Source organism: Meleagris gallopavo, chromosome 1 (genome assembly GCF_000146605.3).
Source record: "Meleagris gallopavo isolate NT-WF06-2002-E0010 breed Aviagen turkey brand Nicholas breeding stock chromosome 1, Turkey_5.1, whole genome shotgun sequence".
In the NCBI taxonomy this organism is placed as follows: Eukaryota; Metazoa; Chordata; class Aves; order Galliformes; family Phasianidae; genus Meleagris; species Meleagris gallopavo.
The window spans coordinates 178,004,268-178,015,913 of record NC_015011.2 but is presented as its reverse complement, the minus strand read 5'-3'; the positions used below and the strand labels follow the sequence as shown (position 1 = coordinate 178,015,913).

The 11,646-nt window shown below is 42.8% G+C and overlaps 1 protein-coding gene across 2 annotated transcripts; it reads right to left on the bottom strand.

Moving 5' to 3' along the window:
• Nucleotides 1-2,511: 2,511 nt before the first annotated feature.
• EEF1AKMT1 (EEF1A lysine methyltransferase 1) lies at nt 2,512-9,444 on the bottom strand. Of its 2 annotated transcripts, none has more exons than XM_003203434.4 (5): nt 8,729-9,444; nt 7,412-7,565; nt 6,528-6,610; nt 5,575-5,855; nt 2,512-4,116 (listed from the first exon to the last, which is right to left on the bottom strand). In XM_003203434.4, exons 1-5 carry the CDS (start codon nt 8,977-8,979, stop codon nt 3,989-3,991), a joined length of 897 nt encoding a protein of 298 aa, XP_003203482.3. In that variant the 5' UTR covers nt 8,980-9,444; the 3' UTR covers nt 2,512-3,988. The 2 variants fall into 2 exon arrangements, with proteins under 2 accessions (XP_003203482.3, XP_010727362.1); XM_010729060.3 differs by lacking the exon at nt 8,729-9,444 and adding an exon at nt 8,111-8,708.
• Between the last annotated feature and the right edge of the window lie 2,202 nt (nt 9,445-11,646).

Here is an 11,646-nt window from a genome sequence, read left to right as displayed (position 1 = left end):
TCTCCTGTAAGGAGGTTGTCCCTAGAATGCATTAGGAGCCACAAAACATGGAACAATATCCGTGGTAAAGGAATTATTTTCTTCTCTGTAGTATCACTTAAGATACATTGGAAAATTCATATCATGCAGGAAGGCTGAGAAAATCCTGAGATGCTTGCTTTGGTTTACTGGCCCGTCATTCCAAGAAGGTGTTTGCATAACCAGGCAGTGGCCTGCAGCTGCAAATAAGCACAAGATTGCCAGCAGTAAGGGGAAGAGGGAGGAAGGCGATTACATGCTCTCGGAACATATAACTGCCTGTTAATTTCTCTGGGATTAGGGAGCAGCTGTAGCTATAGGAGGGAGATCAGCACGTATTGCTGCTGAGTGGTGTGAGCTACCACTTGTTTCTGCAGCACAGCATGAGGAGAAGTGGAGCAGCAGCATCAGCGGGTGCTTCCCACTTGGGCTGAGGGGCGAAGGCACGAAGCTGGCTGGCTGTGTGACTCCGAGATGAGCACAACACTTTTAATGCCAATTAGGGTTTAATGAAAGCTTCATCTGTCATGTGATACGATGCAGGTAGCCATGGTACCTGCCCCTTCATGTGCCCGTGCACGATGCCAGGTTTCCTCTGCCAGGAGTCACACGGTGTACTGCACATGGCTGAGTGGCACCAAGAGGTCCTGCTGCTGCCGCAGCTCAGAGGCTGCAGCACGTCTGCCTTGGAAGCATTGGAAGAATGGCTTCATGTTGAAAGCTTCACCAAGAGAGAAGTAATCCATGAGAGACCTGCAATAAAGCTAGCCAAGCACTACATGACACTGACAATCCTGTTCCAGAAAAGAGATGCTTGCTGTTACATAACTTACTGCATTGGCACAAAGTACAAATTCACTACAGACTTTCGTGGCTTCAGAAACACAGCAACTTCCCCATAAACAAATACAGGAAAAATAGTTCCCACCCTATCACTGATGAATGCTGTGAATGCCACCAGTCAAGCTCTGCTTGGGCAGCTGCCCATCCTCACCAGCTTTGGGAGAAAGAAGCCGGTGGATAATGGGCTGCTCTGTGGACTGCATCTACAAAAAAATAACTGCAAAACTCATTTGCAGTCACGCATCTTCACAGAGCCTCTTTTCAAAGCTGTCTGGCCAATGTGTGAGAGGCAGCAGTTATTTGGCAAATTGGGTTTCTTGGTACAACGTTTCTTGGTTCTCAAAGTTGTACTTTTTTTCAGAAAAAGAAATGGGTCTCTGATGAAGTTAGCAAAGTTACCTTTTAATACTGTGGTAAGAGAGCCCAGCAAGACAGATTTAGCAAAGGGAAGGAGACAACTGAAAGACATTAACTACAAAGCAGCAACATATGTAAAGCTTGTATTTGGGCAGCGCATTCTAATTCAGGTGGGCAGGAGGGAAGAATATAATCAGTTCTGGCAGCCATGCTGTACCTGTCCCATCTGAGGCCTCGGTGTAGTTAAAGTTTCAGGAGTTGCTTCATATTGCATTGCTTCTATCTAGTTGGCATGATAATAAACACAAAACAGTTCACAGCTGTGATTTATGCCAATGCCTACATGTTTAACACTGCTTTGCTGTCTTATTTTCAAACTGGTCACGTAACAGCAATGGCTCAGGCTCCTGGAAAACAGCTAACCCCAGCTGTGTGTCACCTGTGGGCAGGAATTTTCACAGAGAATTCTGGTATTACTGGGCTTAACAGAAGGGACATCACTTGGTTTGACAGGTAGTGGCCATAGGCATGCAGCAACTCTTGGATCAGCCTTGCTGAGCTCTTCCTCTACCACACAGCCATTGTTCTGATAGTATCCATTAGCAGTCCTGTGACAGAAATCAACAGGAGTGAAAGAAAGAAAACTGGTGCCAAGAATCTCAGGAGCACTGTAAAGGGTGGGGAAGCAGCTGACAAAAAAACATGGGGGAAAAGTCTTAGGACATGAACAGATCTGTTGGAAAGCAGAGAGGAGAGCAAGAGTGGCTTGGGAAGAGTATTTAGAATCCAGTTTTACCTCCAACTTGGGAAGCACGATTCTCTGAGCACTGTAAAAATATTCCATCTACAATATTTCTGCACATTTGTTTACTCTACCAGATGGGACAATCTGCATCCAAACAGCACAAATCCACAGGAAGATGAGTACAAACTCTATGTTATTAGAATTCTTGCCTCAAAAGAATAATTAAGCTTATCCCTTTCATAAAATAGATTTTCTAATACTTAGGTGCTTCATTTTCTAGAAGCAGCATTTCTTTTAGCCTTCTACACAAATCCAATATCTAATATGCTATACAAAGATAAGCACATATATTTTGTTTGGTGTATTTATTGATGATAAAAACTTTGGAGTGCCTTGGATTTCATGAACCAGCTTTCACCCAAAAACACATCAGTAGTGTAGCCAAGAGGTTAAAGAAAACTGGCTCTAAAAGAGTCCTGCTATCAACAATCCCATCTATCCTAAAGTTTTTTTAATGCAGCATCTATTTTGACAGAAATTGCTTGAAATACAGCTTGAAAACTCTTTTATATAGAATTTAACATTTGCCTGTTAGAAACAAGAGAAGTTCATTACCAAACGTTATACCTCGTCAGCTTTTTAAGATCCAACAATTTCTGTTCTACTCCTAACACTTCTGTCTGTGGGACAGAAGACCAAGATGAAAATCAGCATTCAGGAAAAAAAGACCTGTTCTTGGAGCTATAATCTTGATATATCTGTAAGTTATCTTTAAGTTGATATTGAAATCGATGAAAATGCAGGCACCGTATTTAATCAGATCCACGGCGATTCAAGATTTAATGCACATATGTGAGTCATGCCACTACACAAGCAGTAATTCCTAGCCAGCAATAGGAGTAATTCAAAGAGAATCCATGGACATGGTCTGAAGCACTAATTTCGACAACTGGCTGATGTATGGCATTTTTATTAATTACTTCATATTTTAGGCTGATTTTACCTGACTTACATGTAGGATTCTTAATGAAAGTAAAGCTCTGTCTAGGGGGTGAATCCTTACTGTGATTTTCTCAAGGAGACGTGAGGTTTATAACAACATTTAGAGATAAGCTTAGCTAGTGAATACAAAAGTCTAGTTGGGTATTCCTTTGTTTTTCAAGTTAATCAGTTTTTGTTGCTCATGTTTATTCTGTATTGCAAAATAAATGCACTGTACTGCTGCAAAGAGATGTTTAACATGACTTTTTTCAAGCATGACACACATACACAAGTTTACATGGTGACAACTGATGACAAAATAGATCTCATCGTCTACAAAAACAAAGTCTGGATTTTTGAAAAACCTTTATAAAAGGTGAAACAACCACTGCATTTATTTTTTTTTAAAGCCACTCTGGTGACAACAATAGATAATAGGTCTTATCTTAGTTGGCAAATCTTTGATTATTATAAAAAGCAACTGGAGAGACCTACCCATAAGGAGATATGTTTTCTCTTTAGTTATTCTTTATAAAAATATCAGCCTGCTGGGTAATGAATCTGAACACATCATGTTCAGAACAAACAGCTCTGAAAGGTGAGACCAATATTCATGCTCTTTCAATCATCCGCTAGCTCCCAAGTCATCAGTTCTGACACAGCTGACAGTTCTGATGTCTGTCAGGCAAGCACCTACGTGGTGTTAGAGGCCAACCAGCTAAAATCATTTCAGAGAGATCACAGAAAAGTACTCCAACGGTAAAAACTACTGGTTGGAATGGAACTCTAACAAAGAGGTTTCCATTATGCAGAACCTGCACTGTTTGTGTCCCCACTTACCTAACAAGCAAGGTAAACAATGCTTGCAAATGCTTACACATTTAAAAGAGAAACACTATCATCCTGTGTTGATTACTTCTAGCCCAGAAAATACTGCTTGGAGTGGAGTGGAACGTTTCAGCATTGTGGAGTCACTGAAAAAAAATACAAAGTAACTTGATTGAAAAAGATCTTCTGAGAAAGTTCCAGATCTTCTCCCAAGAATCAGTCCAGTCCAGAAGCATAGTTCACATAACATCGAAATTCATTAGCTAGATTTCGAGAGTGTTTTGGAATAAACTTGCATATCTTCACACCAAGATGCTTTGCTGCCTGTTCCTCCATGATTGCACCTAGCAAAAATAATGGGTAGTTGGTGAGAAAACAGTAACAATATCAGAAGGTTTGGACTTTTTATTAACTCCTCCCAATTGCCTGCCTCTTTTTTCTCTAGGGAACAGACTAACAGCTGCACCGTCACTTTGTCTCTTCAACAGCTGAAGTTTTGGGCTATTTAAGCATGAAAGAATGGAAGAACATCCTCAAAGTTTCTTGAAAATAGGGAGAGGGGTAAGATCAGTGCCCCTTTCACAGAAAAGAGAAATGTAAACTCCATCTTTCTGCTACGTGGCAGAGAAATTTCATGGTGGGGAGCATGGGAAATGCAAACAGATTACACATACTATTTTATTTAAATAAACCACAGTGTGATATTTATGGCTCCACGCTGAGAAATCGTTTCCTTGAAGAGTATTTGTCAAATCGTGTAAACTGAAGGCCCACTTACCCTTTTTAGGGAAAAAAATAAATATCTCAGAACTAGTTTTATGCATGACTGTCTTTTACAATTAAACAAAGAAGTAGACTCTATGTCCACGTGTTATTTAATTTTTCTCTGTTTTGCCTACTTGGTTGACTGCCCAGAATTGTACATACAGAGGGTTTTTGTCCTTTGGTTTTTGTTTTGCAAAAGTTTCTTGAATGTCTTCAGATGTCTTATTGTAAGGCTACAGCTTTCAGCCGAGGCAGATGCTCGTAGCTTCTTAAAGCTACTGAGTGCATCTTCATGAAGAAGGCTCTGCAAATGCACTCAGTAAGTCTTCCAGTTTCACTGCTGTAATCACCGATTTTTAATTCCTCCTCCTGCATTTCAATGCCCAATTTGATTGGTTATTTGAACCAATGGCAGAATTTTCCAGTGCTCGTTCACACTGCAATTGCTATATTTACCAGCGAGGAGCAGCTGATACGGAAAAGAAAAAGAAAAAAGTTGTCTTTTTCTCATTTTTCTTTTGAAGACTTAGCTGAAACCATCCCACTTCACCAGGCAAAGGCCATGCTAACCTACTTGTCTTTCTATTTAGTTTACCTTAGATTTTGCTAAATTCAGCAGCTGAAAACTTGCAGCTACAGACATGCTTAGGAAATCAGAATTTCAACAGTAAGTCGCACCTCTGTTTGTCACAGCCAGAATTTCAGTCATTTCAATTTTAGAAAACATCTCTTTTACAAGAAAAAAATATTTTGGAGCTTTGCAGGGTGATCTCAACAGTTCTTCAATAATTCAGTAAAACTCATAACTCAGTAAGAAAAAGGTACAGATTTTAACCGTTAAAACACACGTATCTTCAATGAAAAATAATGCAGAACTAGAGCAGTACAAGCTTACCCTCTTCTGGACATAAATTCTTCCCAGAATTACCTATAGATTAGTATTACTGAGTTGGGACTCTTCTCACTTGAATACGTCTGCCTTTAGAGACAGAAGAAGAGCAGCTTACTGGAGATCTACATATTTTTATTAAGTATACCTGTGCAAAGCAGAATCTTTCCCTTTGTTAAGTATTTGATGGTCTCTGCAGTTTTTTGAAGACACTCCTCGGACAGATAGGGTGGATCTGCTACTACAATGTCAAAACTGTGCGGCAGGAGATGTTCAGGTAAGTTCAAAGGGTTGTTGTAATCATAGAAGATAAATTCTTCTCCATACACAGAAAACCTTCTGTCATACTCCAGGATACACACGGAGAAATCTGTGCCATCCTGTTCTTTCAGCTTCTGGTACACACTGGGTGCACTGACACAGGCTATCCTGAAAAAGACACATAAAATATTAAAATGTTGAGTTCAAAAGGCAACAAAAATAATTACAACAAAGAAAATTCTGTAAGTTCTCAGAGCTGCTGTGGGAAAACATCTTAAACATTTGCCCCAGGTAATCTGAAAACTCATTTTCAGATGAAAATCCTTGAAGAACTAAGAGGGAAAAGTTTTTCCATCTGTTCTGCAGAAATGTATGAAAATAGAAAAAAGAAATCAGAAGTCATTAATGTGCTCTGGAGCTCATTGTATTTCTTAGGGGGAAAAAAAAGAAAAAAAGATCCACAGTAAACTTCTATTACTGGCAAAGGTTGCCCAGAGAGGTGGTGGACGCCACGTTCCTGGAGACATTCAAGGTCAGGTTGGACAGGGCTCTGAGCTCCTGATGGTTCACGGCAGGGGTTGGATCAGAAGGCCTTTAAAGGTCCCTTCCAACTCTATGGATTCTATGATTCTGTCCGGCAGAGCCTACAACATTCACTGCAATTCAGAACAAGTTCAATAGGAACTACTGATTAAGAAATGGCAAGGCATTTCTGCAACAACTCCAGCAAAGGAAGACAAGGTACAAAAAGTAATGAATTACACTGCATTCTCTCTCTGCACAAATGGAACAATTACAGAAGAGACACACTAAACCTACAAGGTAGCTATTAAGTCCTACCTGCCACCTTTTCCTGCTGCCACAATCGCTTCACTAGCCAGGCACGATGCAGTCTCTTCACTGTACCAAAACTGGCTCAGTTGCTGAGAAAAATAATGCACAATTATAAGCAACACCGTATCTTCTGATTGTGAACAATTGGTTTGAGGGTCCTATTTGAAAAAACCCAAATCCATTGCAACTTCTTGGTTCAGAAACTACAAAGGTGATATGTTCTAAAGAAGCTTTTTACTTCTGAAAAACAAGAACAAACAGCAGGCAGCTTGCACTGTGTGTTTTCTAAACCACTTACCTACGGTAGCAGGAGAACCAATCATTGGCAGGGTTAGTTCAAACCCAATATGCAGAAGTGCAAAATAAACACATGCTTAAATTGAGTTAGTTCAATGGAAAAGGAAAAAAAAAAAAAACTTGAAAAATGACAATGTAGAAGGAAATAAAGGATAAAAGTACCAAATGAGGTCAGAAACAGAAGGAGTAAAAAAACAAACTCAGAGACGAAAGTCAGATAAAAAAATGCAGCAAGGCATCCACCCATCCACCCACACAACTAAAAAAATAAACACAAGCAGAAATACATGTGGAAGGAAAGCACATTCCTTCTTGTTACACTGTGTTGTTTCAAACCCAGAGAACAATCTTCACTGCCCTCACACACCAGGCTGGAGTTCAGTCTCCAGAGGGCACAGATGATTCTGTTGGAACTTTATTCCCGTTCTTCACGTAATTGAATTGACTTAAAGTGAATAACCCTACAGTGTTAACATCCACAAACAGCCTGGCCGCTCTAGGAACACCTCGAGTGTTCGCCTTTTTATTATCTAGCCACAAAAGAAAGCTTGGTGAAACCAACGTGCCTCATTCGCTGCAGGTTAGTTTCTTACCCAGTCTTCTTCTATGGAGCCAACAGAATATTGATTAAACCCTTGGGAGGTCTTCATGCCCTCTCTCTGCTGCTGTTCCAAATAGAACTCCTGGAGGGCAGCCAATGTATGGGATGAAAGCTGGGGAACGTCATCATCATCATCATCCATTTTCCTAGACATTGCCCAGAGGGAAAAAAAAATATATATATATTAACCCTTTTCAATGGTGGAAGCTTTTAATAACAGCCTGCTTTCCCAAGGCAAAAAAACAACATTCCTGACACCACGGGCTCAGTCTGACAGCTAACTAGGAAAGCCTCCTACAGGGCACAGCATGCTCCCTTTGCTTAGCAGCTTTAAATCAGTCAGAGGCAGAATGCAAAGAGTGTGTCTCCAGAGAGAATACAGGAGCTGTCTTTTCTGCACAACACAGAAGTGGCTTGTATTTTTATAGGGATGTTGTCATGACACTTTGCATACCCTGCATCCAAACACTGATTTTGTATCAGCTTGCTGAAAAAAAAACCCAAAAGCTTTAATGGATGTTGCAAATCCTTTGGAATATTTACCCCCCCTCCTAGACATAAGGATAGCTACCAATCATTTCTTGCCATGTTGTAAAGTCACAATTTTGACTCCAAATGAATAAACCAGTGTTCGAGGATCACCCGGCTTCACCTCCCACACGGTAACAAGACTCCTCTGTACGCTACAAACCTGAAGCAGACGAGATGCTCGAGAGGATGCTTTGATGAGCTAACACTGCACGACTTGTGTGCCCAACACAGACAGAGCTCATGTCAGAAGGACGAGGTACAAACGACCAAGCAGAGCCACTGCCAGACATCTGACAGCCGGGTGCCTCCGCCGTGCCGCTCAGCGCCCCGCGGGCAGGAGCTGAGCACTGCTGCCTCCTGTCCTTCCCAGCAGAGGCACCGCCACCTCGTGGAGCGACGGTGACAAGCAGAAACCAATCGGCCTGCGAAACTCGAGTTCATTCTCTTAAGAAACGAATTTCCTCTGCACTCGGGCCGCGAACTCATACGTGCAATGACTTCAACAGAACTCAAAGCAGATGTGCCCCTTCCTTTGGGCAGGAGCCGTGCACGTCAGAGGTCCCGCAGCAACGCGTGCCACCTGAACCACAGCTAACTTCCAGGGAGAAGTACGCTTCACCTGAACTACAGCTGCTTCACATTTCTTCCATCGTTGGCTCACAATGCTCACAGCCTTCTCGCTTTGCTCTTCCCCCCGCGCTGTGTGCTCCTGCAGAGCTTTCAGGACATTTCCTAGAACTCCGTCTCTCACTGCTTGCTGAAACACTCCACAGCTCACCTCCACACTACAGCAACTGCCGTGCTGTTGTGGCGGCACAGGGCACAGCACAGGGGTGCTGCGACACAGAGCCCATCGCCCGCCTCCTGCAGGGATGGATGGGTGGATGGAGGGATGCTGGAGCCAGCCACCTCGAACGACACAACACTTCCTTCTGTTTCTTCTTCTTGACACCACAGATTGCCAACACGCATCGTGGCCCTGTACAAGAACATTTTTTGTTGGGACAGGCGTTGCAAATTACTTTTCATCTCACACCTTCTCTTTAATTAAGTGTGTCACCCATGCAGAAATCTGGTTTGCTGTTATTCCTAAAGCAAGCACACATCTATGCTCTGATGCTAGGAAGCTGAAACAGATGCAAACTTGCAATTCTTAAGTCATAAGCTGAAGTTTTGATTTTATGCTCAATGAGCCCATCTGGGCCTTTGCAAAGACTTGATCAATACACATGAAATGAAATCCTCCTCGACAGAAGCTAAGACCTGTTGTTTTGGTGGAAGGGCAGGCATACAAGTAGAGGCATCTTTTTTCTACTTCTATTTTTTAGCAATCTTCCCTTTGGTTTGCGTAGTAATGCTTCAGGAACCAAGCAGCAATTAACTGTGAGGCTGCAAGGAAAGGTAACTCGGAACACATGGCAGAAATATCATGAGGTCCATCTATTTGGAACACTTCCAAAACTTGAAACACTTTTCTGAAGCATAGAATCACAGAATGGCCTGGGTTGAAAAGGACCACAATAATCATTTTAGTTTCAACCCCCCTGCTGTGTGCAGGGTCGCCAACCACCAGGCCAGGCTGCCCAGAGCCACATCCAGCCTGGATGAATGAACGTACATTGTCTACACTGACTGACTGAATTAGGCCATCAGCATGAAGATGTTTTTATGCACATGAACTGCATTATAAAACTATTACAGTAAGCGAGTTTATGAGAACAAGACTTGTAAATTCCTTTGGCTTCAAGTGATCAGGAGGCACTACTACTTGAAACCCTCCACAGCCGTCCCACACATTGCTGCTCTCAAGTCCAAAAACAGCCCTGAAAGTTGAGGAAGGATGGCACGAAGCAGAGGAACCCACAGTGCCTCTAAGCACGATCAACAGGAATACAACGTTTAAAGCAATGTGTCAAGTCTGATTTACTGTTATGTGAATGCTGCTGGCCTCCAAAGGGGCAGCTTGACCCACTGACTGAGCAGAGGGAGTGCACCACAACACCACACACTGCACCCCACAGCTTGCAGGACAGGGGAAGGTGCCTGCAGAGCCCTGTCCATGCACAGCTGAGCCCCTGCCAGCTGCTGAGCTGTTTGGGTGGATGCACCCCTTCTGTGTGAAAATTCCTCTAAAAAAAATAACAACAAAAAAGAGGTAATAATGCCAAGTGGAAATAGCAGCACAGAAGACTCCACTGCCTCATCTACAGAGCAATACTGTACAATTTAACGCTGGTTTCCAGCTCTCATGTATGAAAACTCTAATTTTACACAGCTAAGCCCTAGAGACAAAATAAAGTCAGAAGGAACACTGTGGAAAAATTAACTCACTCAAAAATTCCTAAGGGGTTTCATAGTGTTTCTGTGCCCCAGTACATTTGGTCCATCCATAGTTAGGAACATACAGACATCTGGAAACCAGCACTCTGTGAGATACAGCGCAGCTCCTGTGCACAGATGTGCTTGTGCTCCTACAGCAGAAGCTTGGGAACTCACACTCACCCAGCTAGGTTAGGCTCCATGTCCATGCATCACTGCTTACCCCACAACTACAAAAGATGCAGTCAGATCCTTCCAGAGCCACAGCACCACTCAGGAGGGATGTTCAGGAGGCAGCACAAGGTGGGACACATCCTTATGAAGCTACCTCAAAAATTCTCTTAAAGCAGGCAGCTGCTCCTCCAGAACTTTTAGCTCCAGACTGCACCACAGCTGACTAACTACCACTTTTCTGCCAGAGGAAGTTCAACCCAACTCGTGGCTGCAGGTCAGGCTTCCCTATCATCTGTGTAATGCAGAAATACTGTATGATGCATGCAGAGCAGAGGTGGCTGCTCTGCCAGTTTCCAGTACTCACCCTTTATGGTACCCTGAAGAAGTAATCTCATTGCAATAAATGTCCCTTAACTAAAGGGAGGAAGGAAAGACTACTGGAAGGCCAAGGAATATTAATGCCACTGGGAACTGGTGCTGTTAACCTTTGTGAGGGGAGGAAGGATGCTGTTAGCTCCTGCAGTCTCTTACCAAGAATATAAAATGTACACTCGCAACTTCAGAAAAGACTATTCTAGTATAGCACAGATCTAAGACCAGTGTGCAACTGAATAAAACATAGCAGTATTTTTCCCAAGCCACCCAAGCATTTGAGGCACAGAGCCTGTCACTGATGACATATGAAACATGTGCCAAGAAAACCTGGGCAGTGATACAGCATCAGGAGAGGTGGCTGGAGGTGAACAAGTCTCCATCAGGGGACAGAAGTTACTCCAGAGCTGGACACGTGCCTTGCTACCTGAAAAACAAGGGGCTCTGTTCATGCTCCAGCCGCTGAATGCAAGGATCCAAGGCCCAGGTCTCCACTAGCGGCAGGCAGCCAAGCAGGCCCGCAGGGCAGCAGGCTTCTCTGAGCGGTCCTGTTCCAAACAGAAATCACCTTGACACAGAAAGGACCTTTCCTCTGAAGTGTTCAGATCTTTAAATCTGAAATGCAATTTAGTGAAAGCTCAGCTTTTGCTCAAGGATCTGACAAGTTACCTAAGCACTGCCAAATGTACAAAAATGCCAAATTTCACAAGAGGGGCTGACAGGACAAAGCGTATTAAATACAGCAGCCAAAGTAACCTAACACAACAATCCTCCTAGCATGGTGCAGCCAGAAGAAACTGAGAGATGCTAAGCCATATGTGCATCTGTTTC